This window comes from Etheostoma cragini, chromosome 17 (assembly GCF_013103735.1).
Source record: "Etheostoma cragini isolate CJK2018 chromosome 17, CSU_Ecrag_1.0, whole genome shotgun sequence".
Lineage (NCBI taxonomy): Eukaryota > Metazoa > Chordata > Actinopteri > Perciformes > Percidae > Etheostoma > Etheostoma cragini.
This window is the reverse complement of record NC_048423.1, coordinates 20,576,851-20,602,676: the sequence shown is the minus strand read 5'-3', so window position 1 is coordinate 20,602,676 and position 25,826 is coordinate 20,576,851. Positions and strand designations below refer to the sequence as shown.

The following is a 25,826-nucleotide window of genomic DNA, read 5'->3' as shown; positions in this document are numbered from 1 at the left end:
CGACTCATTTCTGATCTCCACAAACCAATGGGTGACGTCACTCATGCTCTGTCCATTTATATTAACGGTCTATGGTGACAACGAAGAGGAAAGAGTTCAGAGAAAGTGAGCCATAAAAAATTTGATTGGGAACTGCACATAAATGTAGCAAAAATGTCCCTATCGCGCAATGTTAACGTAAGTGACAACTCATTTGTAAATCTGCCCAATGATTCAGATCTGCTCCAAAATGTAGTGGGTGCGTCCTTGGCCCATGCAACACTTCCACTAAGTTTTATGAGAATCTGGTTTCTGGGATCTGGTTGGTTTGTCGAATGTTATGGTTCAGCGGAAAACTTCCAGATTACTTGTAGTGGCGGGAGTCTAAATATTATATGTATTAACAACTTAACCTTAATGCTATACTATGATCTTCAGAAAGTTACATACATACATTTCAACACTGTCTTCTCCTAACTCGTCATCATTTTGTTTGTAAGATCGTTGTTTGTTTTTTATTTTTTAAGGGTTTTAATCCTTGTTTAGGGGATCCTAAACAGTGTTTTGTACTATAAATGTTCATGTTGCACTCATAAAGATCTCATCTGAACAGATTTTTGTCATTCAAACAACTCTGAGTTGTAGTTTGTTTTTTTTGTACTTTTACAGCCAACTTAATAAAATTATGTTTTTTGTTGTTGTTTGTTTTCTTTTGGGCTCGAGTCCATAACATACAGTTAGTGCAGGGATCTTCAACTGGGGTCTGGGATGCCTAGGGGGTCCTAAGAGTCAGTGCTGGGGGGCCTCCAAATTATTGTCCTAAAATGAAATCAACATATTATTAGCAAACATAAATCCCCACTGATTATAGGCTTACTTGGCCATAGGTATAGGCCATCCACAGATACAGTTCATCTTAAGGATTCCCTGTGCCACATGTATGTTTAACATTAAAACAGGATTCATAAAATCATGCCAACAATTATTAGGCTATTTCAATAGCTTATTCTATACACATTCTAACACATTCTTACTCCTATGGTCATGGGGTCATGTGGCATCCATGCAGCATACCTACATCCCGATATTGTCCATGTTCTCCGGAAAGAAATTATGTCTATAACTTGTTCACTTGTTAACTGTTCACACAATACAGTAATGTGAGCTATTTAAATTAGTTGGATACATGGTTAGACCTCATTTTACCAGTGTAATGCTGTGTGTACTTTGTCCACAGCAATCCCACCAATCAGTACCAAAACTTCCCTGTTAGAGAGTAAATACCATAAACATATTCTTTGTTAATCTCAACAATCATTGCCAAAAAGAACTAAGCAGGCCTGCTATCTTGCATAATCCAAAACTTGATGATTTCAGCGTGTAGCTTGCTAGCTCAAAGTTTGTTATTGATGATGAGATTTTGAAAACGGCGACACACAGCGAACAGAATGTAAGGGTCAAGGATGTCAGGCTTTATCCTGGAAATGTACTTCCGTGGATTCAGACTCATCACACAAAAAGCTAAGTCTAGGGGGCATGACTACACTTTGGGAGCATATTAGACTAAAATGGCAACTTGAAAAAAAATGTGTTACTTGTGTCACTAATACTTCCCCTTTTGAAGTGCATATGTCACGGCCCTTATAGAGGATATAATTATTCATCCATTCATTCAAATTGAAAGCCCAAAGAGAAAACAAAGAAAGATCAAATTAAAAATATTATTTTACTATGCTACTAGGAAAAACAATGCCGTAATTTAATTTAAAAAAGAAAAGGAAACTGAAAAAGCAAAGTTGAAATGTTAAATAATTTATCTATTGAATTTTACATATGGATTTAACATTTGCTTTTTCAATTTCAATTTAATAATTGACTTTTCCCATTTTGATTTAACATGTAATTTTTCAATTTAACATTTGGCTTTTTGATTTAACTTAACTCAAAATCTGTGGCACTTTCACGAAATTGCAAACAATTCTGTGATGGGCCCCTTAAGTTAAGGAACAGGTTAGGGGGGGGGAGGGGGTGTTTACGGTTCCGTGACACGTGGAATAGAACACTAAAGATGGGTATAGGAAAAGAAAAGAGAAAAGAAAAGCAACTTTAGGAAACATTTCACGCGGGACACGATCCCCGGTCTCCCGGGTAAAAGTCCTGTGTTTGACCCATCCACCCCCCCAACCAACCTCCTTATGCAGATTTTCGGGCTTTCATACTACTCGCTACCATAGTCGCTCCTAATGCTACATCATCTTCTCATTGACTTTACATTGGCAAGGACAATGGCTGTCACGTCAGACTGAGCTTCTCGAGTGGACAACACTGAAGAGAAAATATGCAATTAGCTATCAATTTTTGTAAAACTGTCCATATTCAAACTCCACACCGTTAATTTCTTGCATGAAAAAGCTGTATGGAGAAGGCAGGAGGGAATGATGGACACTGGTAAAGAGACAAAGAGAGAGAATAGGAGGAGGCATAAACAAAGAGAGAGAAAGAAAGCAGATGGGTGCTTTTGGTGTGGAGCCCTCCCCCCTCCCTCTCTCTTCATGTTTGGCTGGAGTGCCACACCCATGTCTAATAGTATTAATAAAATTCCCTGGTCCTCTTCACACACCCTGCCCAAATCAGTACACATGGATATTTCCACTGGTTTTACTCTATTTGTCTGTTCCTCTTCTTTTCTAACCAAATATCAATTTATTGCATAATAATCTTGCTAAAAAATGTCAAATTAAGATGAATCTGTACAATCAAATTTGAAATTGCTCTGCCTGTCCCTTGGGGTTTTGTTTCCAAATGGGATGCGAGAAAGTTTAAACGTTCTTCCACACTCTCACACAATCTAATCACTCTTCTATTAGAATGTTTTACACTGAACAGGTGTTCATGATTTAATGTTTTTGCCCTTGATCTGAACTGTGCATTCCCCTGCATTTAACAGCACAAACACAAGTCTAGGACAGTGTTAGAACAAAGAGTAAACAATCAATTTTAAAGGCGTACAGCCGTACACCCTGAAATGTTCCCGTAAAATGTCTCCAGAACTTAATTTAGACCCTGGTCCCTGCTGTCCAACTGCCATGAGTTCCTCAGAAGGCTCCTAGTTCCAAAGGAAAATTCTTAAGGTCTAATACTAGTTATGATACTAGTTTAATACTAATTGCGGTAGTGGTCAATATTGCAGTAACAGAAACAGTAGTAGTAACAGTGATAGTAATTGATTACTAAACTAGTACTCACTGTACAATGTAAGCTACTAGCAAGTGCTTTTGGATCTATTCTGTTTTGGGTTGACATAGAATGTGTCTTAGCTCCGTTGTTCCATATAACTTTTACTTTAACTGTTTTTTATGTTTTTAAACGGAAAAAAAAAAGACTCAAACCCCAGTCTCCTGAGTGAAAGCCCTGTGTTAGTCAGACCCATCCACCGCCCTATCCTTCCCAAGACCCCAGGAACAGCGTCCTGTCTAAAAGCAACCATGGGCTTAGCAGCTAACGGTGGAACTGCACCCCTGTGGCCCAGAAAGACTTTTCCCATGGACATTGCATGGTGAAAGAAACTTTAAAACGTCATGTTTAAAAAAAATTTAACATACACTTGTAGCCGAATCCAGACTTATTAAACTAGCCATGATAAACACGCACAATGCACAGGTTCATATGACAGTTCTCTCAAGGTCCTGTAGCTTTAATAATGGAATATAGCTAATAGTTGTAATTCACCATGAGTTTATTAATACATCCATGGTATTATCTTATGATACATCCGAGGGCTGTAAGGATGTATGTATGCTGTAAAGCCTGTAACGTGGACGTAACGTCATTACTGTCTCCCAATCTGCCGGGGCTCTCGGCTAGTAGCTAACATCAGCGGTAGCTAGCATGGATGTATTCAGAGAACGGTAACACTATACATATATGCCTACATAACGTTATTACAATCGTAGTGATTACATCCCCTCGGTTCTCTCTAAACAGTTTAATCTTAAATTAAGGTTTTTCATTTTTAAATAAGGAAAATGTTTTTCGTAGCTTAAATACAGTGTAACTATCACTTGACCTGGTTTAGTGGTTTATTGTAAAATCTAAAAAAGCATAAGGAAGGTCAAGTTAAATATGGAGCTAGTTAGGTAGATAACGTTAACGTAACATCTTACAGTATATAGGCTACCCCTAAGAGCCGGTGTGGGTTTAGGTTTAGGGTTTAACACTTGTCTTACGATACATCTGAGGGCTGTACGATGTAAAGCCTGTAATGTGGATACGGGATGGACCCATGGATGTATTAAGAGAAGCTCTGGTTACAAAACTGCAGGTTAGCCTTAGTAGCTAGCTAGTAGCTAGCTGGTAACACAACATAATGATTACATCTCCGTGGTTCTCTAAAAACATCCTTAGTTTATTTAGATAAGCATGTAAATGATCAGGAACAATAAAAACACAATATTAGTGACTATTTTAGACAATGAAACAGCGAGTTCATGAGTTCGCAGTAAATACCAGGGATGTTTTAATAGAACAACGTATACTTGTAAGAGACAAGAGAAAGAAGGTCATAAACGTGCAGTGTTCCTACGACAGCACTAACAAACTTGCTAGTGTGCATGTCCCTAATGACGTCATGGACCAGTCAACACAAAAGATCGAGCGCCATGACTGCGGAAGATCTGTGTATTTTTTAGCTCCATGACTAGTTTATGCGCTTTTTGAGCAACTCTAATTGGAATGAACAGGGCTTTGCGCTGAACACTGTATCCAATTCTCTGAGTACATGCATTATCCTACCTCCTATTTGGCACAGTTATACTTCGTCACATTACTTTCTGCTCTACTCCCATCATAACTACTACGGCCATTAGAGGGTGCCACCACTATAAATGTAAATATAGGTTGCAATTGCTTCTTGAGCAAACAAATGAAGTGGCCGTTATTTGGGGGAAGACAATCTCCACAGACACATGTGACTCAAATATTGCAGCGTGTGTGTGTGTGTGTGTGTTTGTGTGTTTGTGTGTGTGTGTGTGTGTAGCCCTGGCATTTTTCTTCTTGTGCGTCTGTAAGAATTTATAGACTCTGATGATATAAAAATGCATGTGTGCTGTCACAGTGAGTATAAATGGGAACATGATGGTCAGCAAACTAATTCTGGTGACAGTGGTAATCCTGCATTACCACCCAAAGGCGCAACACGGTGATGGATGGAAGCAACATGTAGTCCCGTGTACTGGGTTGGAGTGATGAGTGGGAACAGTGAACTCACCATGAGTCAGGTTCACACTGAAGTTCACACTGATAGTTACACACACATGCAAACTGATACATGCAAAGAGAAACGTAGACACATAATAACTATAGAATAGTCCATTCAGTAGCATGACATGTTCTCTGTTATGTTATTGTAGGTACTGATGATTATGCCAATTTTTAAGCATGTTTGGAAACAAACAACGAAGCCTTTCATTATGGTTTGAATGAATACATTTTTAACCAGTTTCCAGAATGGAAAAAAGAGAAGCAGAGAATGAAAAATCAGGATAAAGCAATAGCAAAAAGTAGAGAAAGACAAAGAGGGGGCAGATTTTGCACAGAGAGGGAAATAAAAGAAGAGCGAGGGAGAAATAAATAAAGATAGATGAAGGGAGGGAGGGAGGGATGGTGTGGGTGCAGCTCTCCAGTTGGTGTTGCTATGGCCCTGCCCTCCCTGCTCACTGAGCCATTTCCTGTTTTTGACCTGAAATCTTTATTTAGAGCCATCCCTCCTCGCTGCTCAGCATTCATGAGTCAACTCGGAATCCAGAGAGATGAAGACAGAACTAAAATCAGATCTCCATTCACCACAAAAGCTCTGAACTGTATGCATGCACACATTGCATGCACAGAGCAACCGAGGCTAACCTGCCTGTTAGCCGTACTCCAGCTGAGCTTTCATTCAGGCTGTTTGCATATATTGAGAATCTCTGTTGCCAAGAATAACACAATATTCCTCGGAATATTCCTGTCTTTTATTGTTTGAGCACCAGTTTGCATAAGCTCTTCTGTCTACACTATTTGAGCTGAGTCAGTTTATAAAAAGAGTCTCATACATGTCCTAGTGTCCAGTAATGGATGTTTTTGTCTTTAGCCAGGGGTTCCCAATATTTTTCTACAGGGCTCTCCTTTTGTAGATAATTTTTTTAATCAAAAATAGGCCAATATTTGCTATAATATGCTGGATTCATATTATTGTATAGTTTCATTTTTGAAAAAAAAAACTTTCAAAAAATTATTTTTTAACAAAATTTGGCAGCCCCCCTGCACTATCTCTGCAGAGACCCTGGTTGTCATAGAGGAAACTGCCGTGACCTGACGCAACACACACGCAGAACATTGTGCTGTTTTTGAAGGCAAATTTAGTTTCAAAAGGAGTTGGAGGCAGCAAAAAAAGACCACTGGATAAACTACTTAAATAAGGCAGGTTTGTTCAACACACCCCCGCCTTTTGCTAGCGATGTTGACGCAGTAAATAGTTACGATTCTTTCCGACTAATCAGTAGTCTGCAGGTTTTCTCATCACCTTTTGGTATCACCTCAGCTCGCTTGGAACCTCGATTGAGGTAAAACTACAAAAGTACCTGTTAGCAGGTACCAGGTACGTTATTTCATAAAGGAAAACCAAAAAAGTTGAGGAGAGTTGAGACAGGTCGATGAGGTACATTGTAGTGGGAAAACATGAGAGGGAGAGAGATAGAGGAATGAGATTCGTAGTGGACATTGGCAGTCGGCTCCATAGATGAAGGTGGGCTCCATAGATGATGGTGGGTCACTACTTGTATTTTCTTGACTTTGCTTTGGTAGTTGTGGTGTATTGTGTAGCCGCATCGGATGCTTAACATTTACCTTGCAGCAGGGCCTAAAATTAACAATCGACCACCCGCCAAATATGGGTGAATTTTGCAACTGGCGGGCAACACTGTTGCCAAATTGGCAGGTAGCCAATTAAAACTGAGTGATTCAGACGCGTAACTATTAGTGAGCAGGGAACACAGTTGCTTATAAGCCCGGACCAATCAGGGGCCTGCATGGAAGACATTGATTGACAGCCGGGACCCCTTATCGCATTTTCATTACTCGCTACAATCCCAACATACCCACCTGCGGCCACTGACCAATCAGGAATGAGAACGGGTCAATTTCATTTCCTTGTGTGTGATATGAAGACAAGACGCGTGTGACTCAAACATCTCACATTTACCAACAAAAGACGTCCTGCCAACATGTACACATTTTAACATTAATGTACTCTGTCAGTTTTTTTTCACTATAAAGTTGCTAAAACTTACTGCTGTTCCATTCTTGTTGGCTCGTTGCAGCGGGCGGGGCTGCTCCGTTTCCCCTACGACTGGCGCATGCACACACGCATGAAGACACACAATCACACACGGTGGATGCAGGACAAACCACAGATGAGATGCACAGGATGACCTAAATTGAGGCCAGTTATATCATTGTAGGTGCAATGATAAGTTAAAGTCCAATAAGTACTTTATCAAACCGTATGAATGTGTGTTCTAGGCCAGAATAGGAAATGATGCCCTAATGCTGGATTACCCTTACCACAGCAGTGATTTCCATGAGTAGGCTACCATGAATAAGATATGTTTTGATCCTAGAGACACAGCAATTCCTGTTTTTCACCTTCATGAGGCAAAAATAGTGTCTGGCAGTGGCAGTTGGTCAAAAAAGTGAACTATTATTTATTGATTTTTAGCGTCACTGTATTCCAACCCTGTTAAGGCCTGGACAGACAAATATTTAAAATGGTGAACTTGCAGGTTAAATCAGTTCATTCCAATGGAAGGGCTGCAAGCTGGAACCAGTCACAGAGGCTAAATAAATCTGTACCAGTATATGATGTTTTCTTGAACTTTGGTAAACTTTGACCAGCAAATCTGCACGGCTGACCGATAGCAAGCAGCTATTACAGTGCTGACCTTTATGATAACAGAAAGCCAAAGACTCTAAATGTCTTTTAAGCTGTTTTGCAGTGTTGTGGTACTTAAGAATGGTTTCAAGATGACTTTTTGAAGGTCTCGCCTTGGAATCGATTCCATTTACACTCAGGTTGGTCTCGGTCTAAGAGCAAGAGGAAGCTGGATTTTTTGTCGTTATCATCATCACGTCATTACTGTGATTGGATGTAAAACTCCCTGCTTCATGCAAGTTAACAGGGAGACTTGTATCGTAACTGTGTATCAGTGCATAACTGGGTGAGTGTGCAGCAGGAGGCATCAGGGACACAAACGGTCATAGATGCCCATTTTCTGCCCTGTTCCACTGTAGTAGTTACAGTACAACTTGAATATTGCCTTATAGTTTCAAAGTGTTCTTAATGTTCAATTACATATTTAATAATGACAGGGAGAGAGAAAGAGAGCTGTGTGTGTGTGTGTGTGTGTGTGTGTGTGTGTGTGTGTGTGTGTGTGTGTGTGTGTGTGGGCGGAGCAAAGTTGATGATGCAGCTTCTCGGGGCAGCTGCTTGGTTTCTGCTTCTCCTGCTGACTTCATGTGTTCCTCGTAAATTTGCCTAGTAACAACATGGATCCTGTCACTATTATTCCAGTTATTATAGCCTACTGTTGTTATATTAAAGTGCTCATATTATGCATTTAGGCTTTTTCCTTTTCCTTTATTGTGTTATATTTCTTTTTGTGCATGTTATAGGTTTACAAAGTGAAAAATCTCGAAGTCCCACCCAAATGGAGTTACCATCTCTAACTAATCCAAACAGCTCTGTTGTAGTCCAGCCTTTACTTTAGAGACAAACGAGCGTCACATTGTAACAAATGTTATAACGCCTGCCTAGCTGCTAGCGTGGTACCCCTTGTACCCTGCGTCTGACTGGCTAGTAGTCCTTACCTAGGTATTGCGCATGTGCAACTCCCAACAAAGATTGAATAGAAGTGAGATGCCTCACTCTGTCGCTAACACACCATGTACACCTATTCTGAAATAACCTGTAAATACACTTATGAACCTGAAAATTTGCATAATATGAGCACTTTAAAAATTACCTTTGGAGTATCAGGGATGAGGTTTTAAGAAAATTAACTGTCAAAAACTATGTATTATGGAAACCATTTTAGGGAGGCCTCTGCTCAAAAGATTGTACCATCTTAAAGTTGATCACAGTCTGAAAATGTATATTATATTTATTTTTTGATTGCCAGTTACATGGCAGAGGAATGCATCCAATTGACCTGGATGTCACAGCGTTTTGCTATCTGTCCTCTACATGTCCCATCTTGATATCTCCATGGACTGTTGTGTCTTGCTCGTGCCCAGGACTAGAGGATCTCCAAATGTCGCCACCCAGCAGATTATCTAGAGATTAGAGGGCAGGATCACATATCATACACAAATCCAACTTGTCTGGCTTCAAGTAATGCAGTTGGGTCCAAACAGCAACGAACCTAACCAATTGGCGGTCCGTGAGGCGCTACCGGCAGCTACAGCCACCGTGGTTTATGTGTGTGTGTGACGGCCTCGACTGTTTGTCAAAACAGCAATGGCAGACATGATAAACATATAAATCACCTGCCAGGTATTTTTTTTTAAGTGCCTGCCCTTTTCTGAACATATTTTAATGACAGCTTCTCAAATGGTTTTGTGTAACAAACCATTTCCTTTTGGGCCCTATTTTGATAAAGGCCTAGGACCAGTGCCCCCAACCCTCCTGTCAGGGCCCTTCCACATTAGGAGTTTCCCATGTTCTCCATTTCAGTGCTACATTCACAATACATTAGCCTGTCTTAGCATTGAACACCGGTTTTCCTTGTGTGTAACTTGGTGCCATTTGTGCCACGCTGATTATCTAATATCTCGTTACGTTTTTGCTTCAAATGACACCGATTGCGGACATACGAGCGCACGTGCAATTACAACGCGAGGATGTCCGATAGCTCTTGAAGGCAGCATCGTTCCTGCGAGCGGAGGCACTTTTCTCCTCCTATCAGCGCCATTGTGTGACAGAGTCTCGGGGAGCGAGGAGGACGGCTTGTCCTTCTGTAGCCGAAAGGACTGTTTAAATACCCTCCATGTTTCTCTTTCAAACTCCGGCGGACCTGGATGTGGTAAGACACCGTTTTTGTTTGTTTTTCGAATAGCAAAGTAAAACACGCTGGAGGAAATAAATTACGGCAAGGCAGCGTAACGTGAACGTATTTCTTGTGAATAATAGACACGGCGGAGGTGTTTCAGTAGTGCGGTGGGTAGCGGGGTCTAGTTGAAAAAAGTTTTTGTATTAAATAGATAATATTTGGCAATACGTGTCTCCGCCGCTGTACTTCCAGTGACCCTGTACCTCTATCTGCCTACAACTCCTTCCAGTTTTCAGAGCCCAGGCAGCGGCCGCCACTTTCCACTTCATCGCTACGGAGAAAAGTCTGTCTCTTAAACTTTTTTTTAACCGAAAAAGCATTGAGTGCTTTCCTCAAACACACTCACCCATTAGAATATAACAGGCTATAATACATAATAGATTTATAGACATACATTTTTACTAAAGTTATTCTATTTCTTAAGTAGGCTAAATACATACCAAATGGCCTAGTCTAGGCTAGCCTACTATTGTACGAAATCTTCTTGCATGTAAACGACATTAATTGAAGCTGAATTTGGGGACAAATATATTGGCTTTGTTAAATTGGAACTTACTGTCAACAACACGATACAGGAAAGATGGACTTCATGTTTACACAAAATCATTTGCAAGCACACGTAGGCCTTATTAGTTTATTATAATCTTTATTGTTAACTTGTGTAAAGCATCTTGTTGTACACCTTAACCTGCTCTCTAAGTAGTACAGTGGGTTTTTGCAGTGGAAGTGATTTGGTCTCCCGGGTTGGGGACTGTGTGGCTGTTGTGGTGAGTGGAGGGGCCTCTGTTTCATAACGTGCACCACAAAACAGCAGCGTGCTCTTCTACTGACTGTAACGTTACCTCTTCTCGTTCTACGTTGTCACTTTCTGTGCTGTGAGCCACAAGCTTCACATAGGCCACCTCAGAACGACCCAAACTCTGACATCTTAAAGTGGAACTCCCTCTTTTTCCGTTCACATGGTCAGTTTACTTGAAAGAGGAGTCACCCCTCTTTCTGGTCCACTTCAGCTCTGATGGGTCCTCAGTAGGGCTGCACAACATGATGAAATTATCTAATTGTGAATATTTTGACTGGTATTGCGATATGATTCAAGATATTGGACGGAATAATCATTTTTGCATCATAATTCTCATTTTCTCTGACAATTATTTAAACAAATTTAAAGTAATTTAAAGGATTATAGTGTGATTTTTTTAGAGGATCTGTAGCAAGACTGTACTGTACGTTCTGTACGTAGACTTAGAATGAACCGTACTCGACGAGTATTGTTTGTCTGAGTGTCTTTGGAGTAAATTACCCCCCAAAAATGCTCCCTAATAGGTCTGAGTTTTTTTGTAGGGCTGAAACGGACCAAGTTTGAAAACGGCCCTTTTTTGTCTGTATGAGCACCCACATTTTAGACTCCTATCAGCCCACAAAGCTTTGCTTGATCAGAGCTGAAGCCCTTCTGAGTAGTAGCCAGATGTAATGCAGAGTTACACAACCGCCTATACTGTAGTATGCAGTTAACCTTAGAGGGGGGAGTGAAAGCCTAGTTTTTGCAGAGTGCGGTACCCTTCAGGAAGTCCCAGGACTCCAGCTATACATAATAGGGACTTTTAGTTTTAAGATGCACTCCCAGATTTTCTTTAGCACCCAGTTGTCTCTCCAAATGTCCTCCCAACTTGCTGTTGTTATTTCAAACTCAATACATCAATTCTGATCTGGGAGAAAATTTGGGGGATTAGGAAGCCCTATAACAAAATCGTCTTTTACACATGTCTACTCAGGCATTTTTAGAAGGCCTTGATGTGACTATATATTGGACATCATGAGGTGACAGCTGCAGGCTTTTATTGCCCATTTGAATTTACAATAATAAGCAAGTTGTGTTGCATCAGCAACCCTATGAGGGATGAATGTAGTCCATATTGCATACCATCAGTAGCTGAATACCTAATAATAGTCATAAGGCTCAAGGTGCAGCAGTAAAGCTTCAAGTGCAGCAATAATATAAGGCTTGTACTGCATTCACAGGGATTATGCTTAAGTAGTAAGCGTTACTGCCTGCAGTAAAAATGATGACACTTGCAGCACTGAAGCTAGTGCAGCACTGAAGCTAGTGCAGCTGTAACAAGGTTGCCACTGAGGTAATAAGGCCAGTACTGCCTTGATACACCCATGCTGCAGTAATAAGGCAGATACTGTAGTAATAAGGTAGATACTACCATACATACACCCAGTGAGCAGATATTTTGATGCTGTAGGTTTCTTTGGCTACTGAGGCTTCATCACTGGAAGTGTCAAGCTGTGTTTCCCCCCCTGAAGACGCAAAGAGTCGAGCGCTCAACAGCATGTAGACACGTCTGCTGACCTAAATCTGCTCTCTTCTTCTGCCTTTTATTTATAGACTTAAGTGTGTGTGTGTGTGTGTGTGTGTGTGGGTGTGCGTGTGTGTGTGTATGAGAGGGAGTGAGTTTGTGTGAATACACTAATGACCAGGCCCAAATCGAATCTGTAGTTTTTTTGTTTTTACAGTTTCAGGGGTGATCCAGAATGAAAATCTTTAATTTAGTGAGCTGATTCTCTGCATGTGGTGGAGATGTGTTAACATTCTAAGTTGAATTAGATTTTTTTTGTAATTTACTGAAAATCTGCAAAAATGTCTGCGTCCGCAAACATTCCGTGTGGCCCTGCTTAACGATCACAAATTGTAGTGGTATACACACACTTATTGTACATGTATGTATGTGTTGTTATGACTTATTGCTCAATTCTGTAAAAGCGATAACATATTTTTTTTTAAACAGTGGATTCTCTTAACTAACAGTTCATTTAGTCCAAAAGAATCAGGCTTTTAAGCACAGGCACCTGTCAGGTCTCTCTGTTGTAATTGACTTACAGTGTGCTATGTACTGGCTGTGCAGAAGTTTGGTTCTTGGCTAAACATATTCAGTCACTTTACACTGAGAGGTGTTTTCAAATTTTTCGTCCAGCTCAATTCTGTCAATGAGGGAATGATATAAGCTTCATGAACTGGCAACTGAGTTTAGTTTCAAAATGAGTGTATGAGTGTGTGATTAATCTCCTAACTTCAGACAACTTAAATATCACCTTAAATCAAATAAAGATAGCCATTCATAAACAAAAAATAAATAAATATATATATATATATGATCGCTCTTACAAAGGAATTGTAATAGATTAATTAAACTTTATTAATGGGATGCTGCATGTTGCGCAGTAGGAGCTGTAGTGTTTTGTAACCAGGTCTGCCATTACGTAAAAGATCAGAGTGAATTCCTTGTCTGATACCCAAATGACCTCTGTCATGTGGGTGTTTTATGATCACTACACACACAAACACACACACAGCTGTTTTATGACATGTTATTTGCATTTGTCTTGGATATATTTATCTGATTATCTTATATTACTTCAAATGTATGTTGTATGCATCTCATTACATACATTCAGGGTTTGACATGAACTTTTTTGCACAGCAGCCACTGTGGCTAGTGGTGATCCAAAGTTAGCCATGCAGCATTTTCACTAGCCACTATTTTTGAAAGTAATTAGGTTTTATTTTACAACCCTTTTTAAATGTAAACGACAAGCCAAATCAAGACCACATTAACTGCATTGGCTCCAACACTCCAGTGATGAAATACTCATCTGTGACAAGGTTGTGTATAAAGCTCCTTTTGTATTAAAAAATGCAACCGATTAAGACAGATGTAAAAAAAAAAAGAGTGGCTTCTTAATGCAGAAGTGGTTCAGTGTGGAGAAGATGAATTGGAAGAGGTTGGAGCGTGTACTCGTGTGTCACTCAAGCAGTCAGCAGCTGGCCCCCAGTGACAAGAAGTGGAGCCCACAGTGCAAAAGTTTGTTGCCTTGATTGCACCCGCCACGTTCCCACCGCGGCTTTGCTGGTTTGGTGTGTGAGCTTTGGTGACCGTCGTGGCGGACGGACCACCATGTCTCCACAGCGGCCTACTCCAGTGACCAGGGTTACAATATTTTGTTGTTTCCTCAGCATTAAGCTGCTATGTGGGGTAGGCGCAGTTACACAGGTTCTTTGGGGTGTGCGTACCTACTTAGCACAGAATTGGCGGTACTCAGTAAGAACTAACAGTACTTTTGTGGACAAAAATCAGAAGTGCCGGGATCCAGGCTTATTCATTTTGATTCTTGATCAGGGTAGTTTGGGTTTGAATTGTAATAAAATATAATCATTATTAAATCCACACTGTAGCGGTTTGGGGTCCAGTACCACAGGTCAAGCTATCGACAAGTTCCAAACGGGCTTGTGTTGAACCAGCACTGCATTAGTCACCTTCAATATTTATACCATGACCATCACCAAACCTCCTGTCAGCATTTCACCATTTAAACCACATGTATGAACTGAACCTTTTTTTTTTTTACCCTTGTGTTGTCCTCGTGTTTACAAAGTGTTTTAGATAAGAAATATGGGTTTCTTTCAACCACATTGCACAAAAATTAACTTGATGGCTGTTCATTGTATGGAACCCATACAACATTCTTTGCAGGTAAAATGAATGATTACTTTCATTTAATTTTGGGTGTTTTATTATATTTAATAGCTTTTGAGTTTTTAAAATTTAAAAATGTGTTCAAAACAGCATCCTGGCTAAACTTAGACATAAACCAGTCTGTGATTCACTCAACGTCATCCATTCTGCTTTGTTTGAACTCAAACCTAAATTAGTTCTAATTTCATATACATTAGGTGTATAGACCATGAATAAACAAGATAAGTGTAAAAAACATGAAAAAAAAGAAACGGTAGTAGTTGTAGACATCGTCATGGTGTAACTGTATCTTAAGTTGTGTGTGGAAGCGTAGCTGCTATTAAGTGTAGTCAGGCTGGTCAGGCGAGCACTACAATGCACTCTTCCTCTGGGTTTTGTCTGGAATGTGTTTACTAGTTCTACATTGTGTCTGTGTGTGTATGAGTGAGAGAGAAAGAGAGAGAGACCAATGTACCCACACAGACACACACACACACACACACAGTAGTAAATTGGACAGCGTCGTCCTCGTGTGCAGAGCTGGATGCATTACAGTGAGGAGGAGCAGTGGAAGCACAGTACTGACTGCATACTGTACGCCTTCATGCACACACAGACTCTTAGATGAATACATGTCATACTGAGCATACAGCACACACAGTGCTACATTCATCCACCTGCAGCAGCAGAGTGTGTAGTGTGTAGTGTGTGTCCATACTTTGTGCATCCAGAGAACCTGAAATAGCCCGATGTGGCGGTGAGGGGGAGGGGTGGAAGTGCAGCTCAGCTCAGGCATGGAAACTAGCGTATCCGGTTACAGGATCATAATATCACTGCAGAGTCCATCCACTAGAACTGCACTACTGCACAACACACACACGCACACGCACAACACAGCCAGCTCCTGGAAAAATATGTTCGGCCCACATGTGGGTTTGCAGGCACAGTTGACAGACGCACAAGCACAAACACACACACACACACACACTCACACTCACACACACACACACACACACACTTTGACCTGCACTCTAAATGTGTAAAATATTTTTTTATGTTTTACACAGAAACACATAACAGGTTGTACACCATGTGATTAGATTTATACTTTTCAATCATACATTTATATTAAAACTCGCAGCTTGTTCCTAATGGTCTATTTCGACCCACTTCCCTGAAGTCATCATCAACTTTAATGTAATCTTGTCTTAAAACACACGTAGACACAAGAAGGCTTTCTTTTTTTACATGAAACTTCAGATTTTGATATTTGATTGTATTGTGTCCTTCAATATCAATTTGAGTTAAACATCATCTTTTCTCATAAAGGGGACAAAGTGTGTGGGCCCTGATGTTTAGACATTTCAGAGTGAAAAGGAAAAACCCAGTCTGTTTTTGTAGCAGGATGTTTGGTGATACTTTGGGCTGTAGGCAAAATCAGAAATGTTTTTTATTTTGAGAAATGTACTTACCTGAAGTGCTTTTCATTGATCAGGTCACTTTGCTGGAAACAACCATTTATGTATCAGTTTTCATTTGTTCTGTATCTGTTGCACATTTTTTAAGGTGGTTTATAAGGTGATCTTATTGATTAAATAATAGATAGTCCAGTTAACGTTCTTAGCCCCTAATATGACAGATAGGATGCAGTTTGAGTTCACCGAGCAAGAATAGCAAAAATATACTGTTACTACTTTATTGTCATCACAATATGAACTTGCACAATATACACATGAACACTGGAAGCAGCAGAGAGGCAAAACAGAGTACACTTTAAAATTGTAATTTTGTTATCACAATATTCAACAACGTTATTGCTCGCATATTGCATTGTCCTTATATCGTGGAGCCCTATTTTTTGTCCAAAATAAAAGTAATGCCAATTGAGTAAAAGATCTAATGTTAACTTCAGTTTCAAAACGGTAAACTGGTTGGTTTCTAGTCATAGTTGGATGCTTCTTTGCTTGAAAGGGTTTAGACTGTGAGCTATATTGGCCTGATGTAAATCCTTCTGGAAAAGGTAGTTAGTATAAGACAGACAGAAAGACATTCGCGAGATGGCTAACAGTTGCACGTTTAGTCACAGTGACCTTGAAAGAAGACTGTGGCTCCATTTTGGAGAGCGGCACTCCTTCACTGCTGTGCTTTATCTGCTCCACTCATTGGGATCTGTTTTTCTTCTTCTGGTGTGTTCATATGCACACGTGGTTATAGGGTGTAGGATGGTTCTGGGCCTGTGGACTTTGACAGTCAGTGGAAGGTGTGTGTGTGTGTGTGTGTGTGTGGGGGGGGGTACATAGCGGAGGAAGGAGGAATAGAAATAGACGGAAACTAGGTAAAAGAGGGACTAAAGAAGAGAAGAGGTAGAGGATAATGAAGTGGAATGTAACGGGTGGGGCACCTCTGGTATGTCAGTCCTACAACGTGTGTGTGTGTGTGTGTGCGTGTGTGTGTGCGTGCCATGAGTTAGACATGCGCAGCTGCTTTAGCTCTCGGTCACACACCCCGCAAACTGCTTTGAAACTAACTCTGTTGCTCTCTCTTTGACTCTCTCTCTGTTTCTGTGTCTCTCTGACATTCTGATTCACCATTTTCCTAAAAGCTCCACAAGCAACTGCAATGAATACAGAAACTCAAGCAGTAGGTTGTTAACTGCAAAAACATTCGGTTTTTAAAAAGAAAAAGCACTCTTATTAATCCCCATTCTTACACTCTGTTGTCATTAGTCATTACATACATACATTACCTATTAACATTAGTGGAATGATTTAGGTGGGGGCTGCCATTTAGTAGGGGTGGGGCAAAGAATTGAAATAGCAAATTATATTTTCCGTGGCAATTCTTTATCGCTACATGGGGGTTAAGAATCGATCTTTTATTATATAAATTGCACATGAAAATTTAACTTTTTAGTTCTGAAATATTTAAACTAATTGTTTTTTCAGTCCACTAGATTATAAGATGAACAAACATAGAAATGTATCTTTTTAGATAAAAAAAACAGATGTTGACAAAGTTTTCATTTGTGGACATAATTGGAAGTTTGAAAACGGGTAATAAAATGCAATATAACAAAGGATATTGCAGTATGATTAAAAATTGCTATAACATTGTGTCGTGACTAGGGGCTTCTGGGGATTCCCACCCCCGCCATTTAGGCTACATGATTCTACCCTACTAAAGCGGCATTTTGAGACAAAACTCTCTGTCCACATAAGAGTTTTAACTCCTGTAGGAGAGCCAATCTTCGTCCATATTAACACTTTTGACAATGCAAATCACATGACCATTCTCATACACTGGGCACGTGCATGCCGGTGTAAACAGGAAGCGGATTGTCTGACGTTACTCTGTGATTTAAAAAGATTGATGGAAAAGTTGAAAATCCCAAAAATAATTTGGAAAAAATAACAACAATGGCAAAAAGTAAGATAAAGGGTTTACTTGCTTGGTCCAACGTCGAGGTGGAACTGTTACTGTATCTAAGCCTACCTACCTGACGAGACTGATGCGCTTTCCAAAGGTCTCAGTTTGTCTCCGTACAGGCTACAAAGCAACCCCAGAGTTTTCTAACTAAAACAGGGGCAACAGTGTTTCCAAATGTCTTTGCTTTAGGGGCTCAGCAATGCCGGAGTGTGTGTATGTATGTAACCGTAGTCAAGCAGTAAGGGGTTTAGTAGTCTATATCCACGATGTTCCACGTTCCAATTCTGCAACTGTCTTTGGTTATGTCACATGTTTGTCTGGGCCATGTTGTCAAGTAACATAGAGTTGTCGGTAGCCAACCGGTTAAAACAGGCTCGGTAACAACACGCTGACATGCCGACAGATTCAGTGTTTTAATGTTTTTAGCTGAGCTACACCAGATAATATTTGGCTTAAACAGATTAGTGATGGTGTTTTACCCTTACACACCGCCGACTTGAGCTGAAAAAGAAGCTCTCTTAAAGTACGGGGAAGTTTTTGAGGCTTTGGCGTCCAATAGTTTTGACACAACTTATTAATGTAAGTGCAGTGCACTAAAATGCTTCTTCTACTTTAAGTTCATTTTGCGCTTTTAATAAGGGCTAAAATGCAAACAGATCATATCATTCACATCAAGCAAGGAAGACTAGCATTCTATGGTGCACTGCTCATTGTTGTGCAATCATTCCCTCATAGTTAAAAATAATAAAAAATCATCATCACTTGACCAACTCACGGGAGACACCAACTCTGCCTCTTTTTTTTAAACTGGTCCCTATACGCAAACAAAGTCATATTATAAATGATAGGGAACCCAGCAACAGTGATGATGAGCTTTTCTTCCATTTTCTTGGAACTAATGTTTTGGTAGGAACAAAAGTTTACATCGTATGTTTCTCTGGAATCAGCTAGTGCGAAGGACGTCTATGTTCCGATTGGTTGCTGGTCACTAGTTGCTGAACCACGTCATAGCTCATTACCGTAAAATAGAGCAACTTTCTACTTGACGCTCTGGTTGCTCAACAGGCCCAATACGTGATGCTGAAGGATGTGCCGCCTCTTGCAGCTGAGAAAAGCCAACTTCCATTGAAAATGAATTACTTCCTGTAACTTTGAAGCTCAAGTCGGCGGCGGTGTGTACGTGCAGTTATGGTTCTCTGTCAACCTTGTGGGAATTGATGAAATGTAGCTTTTTATGTGGAGTGAGCACAATGCTGGACTCCGTATAAAAATAGCCTTTTAAATGCTGGTGAGGAACCGGCCATTTGGTAACTTGATGGGGCTCCCATGAAAGACACGTGAAATACGGCCCATCTGTTGTAGTTTTTTTTTCCCAGCTGCAAAAACGGCAGCGGATGATTGTGTTTTAGGTGCATATGCATGTTTGTTGTGTTGCCCCATTTAGTGGCTGCTCTTTTACAACAAATGCGACATACCGACTTGCTCAGGTTAAGTGGTTTACCACGGTCATTCAGTTTGAATCCAAAGTGTTTGTCTTTGAAACCAATTCCATGTATATATTTTGTTTTTATTCTTCAAACTCTCAAGTAGCGTTTTCTCTGGCTATACTCCTCACGTGGCTCTTTTGCTGCACCCTGCAGTAGTCCCGCCTCCCCACACAGAGACCATGCAGCTGACAAGTCACTGACACAAGGGTTAACTCCTCGTTACACTAAGAAACCGAGAGGGGTCACCGATGCACCGGAGTGGTTATCCAGTTGAGAGAAAGAGAGCGAGAGAGAGAGAGAGAGAGAGACGAGGAAAACAAGCATGCAATTGGAAATTATCAAGCTCATTTTCATTTATCATGCAATCAATTTATTTATTGCGTATCGCAACAGCCCTAATTTAGAGTGCTTTAAATTTGAAATTTTGAAGTTAACTTCGTGAGATTGGTCTTTTATCATTCTTTTCTTGTTTTTAAGTTTGACTAATTATTCACTTTAAAAAATGTTTTCTATGAAATACCATTTGCTGGCAGCAGTGTTTTTAATTATTAGTCTTTTTATTTGTTGTTTAATTTATTTTATTAATTTAAATTGACTGGGCTGTCACATTCATTGAACTAGGCTCCTTACATGCTCGCTAATAGCTTATTTTGGTTAATTTGGTCTCTGAGATAGAACATAGACTAGAGAATTGCTAGGAACGCCAACAACAATCCTTCCTCCAACAAAGAGGAGGGGTTATTCATAGATGGGTACTTTGTTGTGTCTGTGAGAAGGAGAGAGCCATAAGAAGGAGCAAAAGAAATAAAAAGCCAAAGCAAGTCTCATACCTGCGGCTTAAATAAATAAGTTGACAATTTGCAGGTCTACTCAATGTTGACTAAATAGTTTGTTGCTGGTTGGCTGTCTTGCTGAGAGTCAGATGAGAAGGTCAACACCACTCTTATATCTGTGTGTCAGCTATGGATCTAAGGCCAGGAGATGGTTAGCTTAGCGTAGCTTATAATGTCTGGAGGCAGGGGGAAGCAGCTAGCCTTGCTCTATTAAAAAACTCTCAGTGACTCAGCTTTTATAGCTTACTTGCCTACACAGAAAAATATTGAGGTACTGTTGTGTCCACAGAAATCTAAATCAAAAAGTTTTTTTTTTCACCCACTAACACCATTAATATGCAAATATGAACCAACCGATCTGCATCATTTATGATACAATTGTATTAGTTAATACAGAGTGCTTAGCTCAAAGGCACCTCAGCAGTAGTTTCAAAGGAGGGCTGATATAGATTTTCTTTTCTGACCGATACCCAACCCGTTAACCAAGAACACAGTGTCCCAGTTCACCCGTCCAGGAGGCCCGGACATACTTTAAGCGCTCCGCGTGTGCCGACAGCTGCAGACTTGTACCGGTTGTCATTGTCATCGACACAAGCAGCCATTTTTTTTGCATGTCTGTGCGACTGACGTAGCTGTACATGGAGGTTATATTTGAGCCTGTCTCCACTGCATCCACCTGCAAGGTTGTCAGCTGTATGTGTGCCTGGCATGTGTGTAGGACGGACGATTTAACCCGCCAGTCCTCATCGATATAGTGGCATGTGTCACGTAGCTCTCCGCTGTGAGCGCCGTCCAGCAGAGAGCCAGGAACTTAGAGAGCTTAAAATGCAAGTTAAGGATCACTCAGTTAAGGAAATACGTACTTTTTTTTTTCTTTTAAAATGCAAAAGAAATATAATATTAATATTATTAATTAATATAATATGTTTAATAATATTGTTTAATAACTGTTTAACTGACAGTATTAATTGGGTAAAATTCTGATTGTTGGTTAACAGTTAACCGGTTAGTCATTAACATCCCTAGCAGAAATAGACGGAAAGTTGTTCATTCCCCTCCTACCCTTTTTGGCCAATCTCTCACCTACTCCACTGCTTCCTTCTCCTCCTCGTCTTCCTCCTCTTCCTTCCTGCCCCCCAGCTCACCCCTCCCTCCTCCTCCTCTCCCCCATCTTATTCTTTGTCATCTCTCTCAGTGAATTCCCAGCTGACTCTGTTTGTCATGGCAACCAACCAGTTGTGGTGAGTGGGCCTGCAGCTCACACTTCCTGTGCGTGTGGTTGTATGTGTGTGAAGAAACGCATGCGCAGTGTGTGTGTGTGTGTGTGTGTGTGTGTGTGTGTGTGTGTGCGTGTGTTTAGACAGCAACTGGCTGCATGAGCCTGTCAGCCTGGATTAGAGTCAAACACACTGCAGCGATTACTGCTTTTTCTTTCTTTCTGTCTTTCTTTCTTTCTTTCTTTCTTTTTTATTTTCCTGTCTTTCTTTCTGCTGCCTTCCTTGCTTTCTCTGTAGCACCAGTAATACCACTGACAGGTGCTTTGATTAGATAGAGAGATGTATTAAGCTATTGGAATATGTACAGTCTCTTTTGTGAATGCAGTGTGGTTTCACCGTGGCTCTCTCTCTCTCTCTTTTCTCTCCCACTGTATGTCTCTTGCCGGCCGGCTACCCTGCCCCACCCCCTTACTAATACCCCATTCAGACCGACACAGTGATGCAGTTTGGGGGTCTGTGTGTATGGGTCAACTGCATCAGCTGGTCCTCCCTCATGATCGTCTTCCCAGCCAGGGTTGGACACCGGTTGGACGCTGCCAGGCGTTGCTACCAGCAATGGAAATTAATTCAAAGATACCAACGTTTAAATGTCATTTAACCAATCCATCCACAAAAGACAGCGAGAGAGAAGGAGAGAGAGATAAATAGAAAGCATGTGCATGGGTGATCAAGAACGACAAAGAGGGGAAACTGAAACAGAACTTTTATCTGGTAAATTACTGGATAGTATTCAGTGTGATTCTGTAGTTTACCAGTAAAGTGTTCAAAACTACACTGTAGACTGGAGCGTCTGCTAACAATGAGAAGCCGTGTGACAGCTGTCTCATATGAAAGGGTCCAACACGGGTTGAACAAGCAAGCTGTCTGAAGGTGGTAAAAGTAAACTCAATGTGCTAGTCTAATATGGCGGGACGAGGGATGGTGGAGGGGGGTTGGGCTTCAAATGTGGCCCATGATCCTGCAGTACAGCAGGGATCACTGCTATTACATAACTCTGTGTGTGTGTGTGTGTGTGTGTGTGTGTGTGTGTGTGTGTGTGCGCGCGTGTGTGTGTGTGTGTGTGTGTGTGTGAACTACAGTATGCAGCAGTAAGGCTCCCTCTGCAGCTGCTCTTGGTTTCAATGTATGTTTTTTTTAATCCCCTGTTGCAGTAAGCTTGTTGCATTTAAGCAGCTTTTTGAATCACCATAGTTAAGCTCCTGGGTTTCATTCTGTAAACTTCACTGTTGTATATATTAGTGTTGCAGTTAGCTCAGATGTGGTATAACATTGATAATATAATGCTGAGATCTAGTAGTGCTACTGGAGTTGAGTTGAATTTTTATTTTCACAAAATTCTCACCACTGGCCTGTATATTGTTATATACCAGTAGGGGGTACATTTAATCCCCATAGCCCAAATGGGACTGGACTGGCCCAAGTGGGGTGCTACCATTAAACATCAGTGTAAGATGATGTAATTGTCACTAAAAGGACCAAGCAATAACTGCATCATTCTTTAATGGTTTGAGAGACAGATGATTAATTGATTTTTGCATCCAAAAATGACAAAAGTTTGCTTAATTTTGGAAAATTGTGAGGGGCAATTTCTACTCCTGTCATAAACAAAACTATTAATCAAGAAAAAAGTTGTCCAAGAATAATCGCTTGCATTCCTAGAACAAGCTTGTTGCCTTGTTATGTTACTGACTTCTATGTTTCTCTGGTTTTGTATTTTTTCAGATATATGTTCGGTAAAGGAGCGAAGCGGAAGCTGGATGACGATGAAGAGGGGCTGGAAGGCAAAACGCTGGAGGCGCCGATGGCGGGAGGGGGAATAAGCCTCTGTCCGGAGGGCCTGTCCAAGGTGTCGTACACCCTGCAGCGGCAGACCATCTTTAACATCTCCCTGATGAAGCTGTATAGCCAGCGTCCGCTCAGCGAACCCAGCCTGGAGCGCCGCGTTCTAATCAACAACATGCTGCGACGCATCCAGGAGGAGCTCAAGCAGGAAGGCTCCCTGCGGCCGCTGCTCTTGCCGCCCTCGCCACCGCCCGACGACCCCATGGACGAGGGTTACCGCGAGGCGCCGCCATCCTTTGGTGTTTTGTCAGTGGCAGCACAGGTATCCCAGCCTTCTGCGCTGTTGATGCCGGTGATCGTTCCACCACCTTCACCCCACCCAATGGTGCCTCCCAACTGCCAGGCGTCCCAGGCCTGCTCAAACCGTGTGGAGGCCTGCCCCGCCCCTCTGGAAGCCTGCCTCACTCCAGCCTCTTTACTGGAGGAGGATGGTGGAGATCCAGCCTTTTGTACTCCATCACCACCCACTCCTCCACTGTCGCCTCCACCGGCGCAGCCTCCTCCATTACCTTCGGCACTTCTGAGCCAGGTGTCCCCCGTGGTCCCTGTGTCCGCCTCGTCCAATGACAGCTTCCCCTCCGCTCTGAGTGACATGGAGTTGTGTCCTTCCACAGCCATAACAAGGACAGCAGCAGCTAACACTACGACCGTGACTACCTCCCCAGCTCCCACTCCACTCACCCTGCCCTCCCACTTAGCAGCCCTCTCCCCAGCACCCAGAGACTGCAGGACCATGGGTTCTAAACCAGAGGCAGCTGGCGTCCTGCTTGCCGAAGCCCGCTGTGCCGATCTCCGGCCAATGGACACTTTGTCCACACTCCCCCCTGTTGGCCTAGTAGACATTTCTTCCTCTTCCTCCTCTTCCTCTCCCTCGGGGTTTCTCTCAGACTTGGCACTGGACGACGTCCTGTTTGCCGACATCGACACGTCCATGTATGACTTTGATCCCTGTACGACAGCAGGGGCTGTTGGCGCCGCGGCAGGTGGTGGACTCACAAAACTGTCACCGGTGGTGACGGCGGACGACCTCCTCAAATCGCTTGCGTCGCCATACAGTGGTCCTGCCCCCCAGGTTTCAGCCAATCAGCCTTTCAAAATAGATTTGACAGAACTGGACCACATCATGGAGGTGTTGGTGGGCTCGTGACTCGCCGACACCGCCACCTCAGAAACACACAGACAGTTTCATATGGAGAACAGACTGGAATTAACCTTTGGGATTGATTTAATTATTTTCCTGGTTGTTGTTTTTATGTTTTAAAAAAAACTCTCTTCACAGGTCGGTAATTGTAAACGTTGATAGTGATGTCAAATAGTACTACTATGACAACTACTACTACACAACACTGTGCATGCTATGTGCTCGCCTTTCCAAATATGGAAATTAAGTAACCGGGAAACAAAGACGCACATACATTTGTATTTCTATACTTGTGAGGACCTCCATCGATTCCATTCGTTCCCTAATCCTAATTTAAACCTAATCGTAGTTTTACTCTTTAACCTGAACCTAAGCCTTAATCCCGAAAAAGTAACTGTACATAGAAAAAACAAGGACCGGCAAATTGTGCTCATTCTGGAGGATTTTTGCTATCATTCTATCCTTGGGAGGACATTTACTCCTCACAGGTACAGTAATACAAGTGAACACACATAGACAAGACACACACAAACTGAATTCATGGCTTTTAGCAGATGAGTGCCTTTCAAAATGACCACTTCTTCAATTCCTGTTTTTACAGTCTTTGTCTTTTTTTCTAGTTCTTTTCACTTTAACAGCCTAGAGAGGTCAATCCTCAACTTTTGTTTTTAATTTATTATATTGTGTTAAAACTGTTATTAAGTAAGGTAATTTGTTATGATCAAATAATAATTATTTAATCTTTATCTTATTATATATGCTGTGTTTTATTTGTAAAGCAAGCATAAAAAGGTTTTACAAGGAATACATTGTTTTGTCAGCGTGCTACATTATTAGCCTGTCAGTATAATCACGCTTTGGGAATAGCTCTAAAACACATTGCCTGGTTGTTTGTTAAACTCGTGTGGTAGAAGAAAATGTCTGTTCTTATACACATCATGTCTATGAATTGAGTTTAGGACTTTTTTTCTTTCTCCTCCTTATTGCCAGGCAGGCATATATAACTGTGCTGGATGCTTTTTTACATGAGCTCACACTATGGTCTAGTTATCACGCTTCATTTACAGCAGAATTCAAATGAGCTACATCCACAGAAAAGCTTGTTGTGTTTACATTGGAAGCAGCAGTTGCGCCACTACCAACTCTTGCCTCCCAGTTGGATGTGAAAGATCTGAAAGGTCC

At 41.3% G+C, this 25,826-nt stretch overlaps 1 protein-coding gene across 2 annotated transcripts in view; it reads left to right on the top strand.

The window, feature by feature from the left end:
* sertad2b (SERTA domain containing 2b) overlaps positions 1-25,449 on the top strand; it is a 53,827-nt gene extending 28,378 nt beyond the window's left edge. Inside the window, exons 1-2 of one of the 2 annotated variants that reach the window (XM_034899276.1) lie at positions 9,972-10,094; positions 23,384-25,449. In XM_034899276.1, coding sequence (XP_034755167.1) covers positions 23,388-24,650 — 1,263 coding nt within the window. In that variant the 5' untranslated portion in view covers positions 9,972-10,094; positions 23,384-23,387 and the 3' untranslated portion in view covers positions 24,651-25,449. Of the gene's footprint in view, positions 1-9,971; positions 10,095-23,383 lie in introns of those variants that run through there. The other variant, XM_034899277.1, reaches the window with a different exon arrangement.
* Positions 25,450-25,826: the final 377 nt, after the last annotated feature.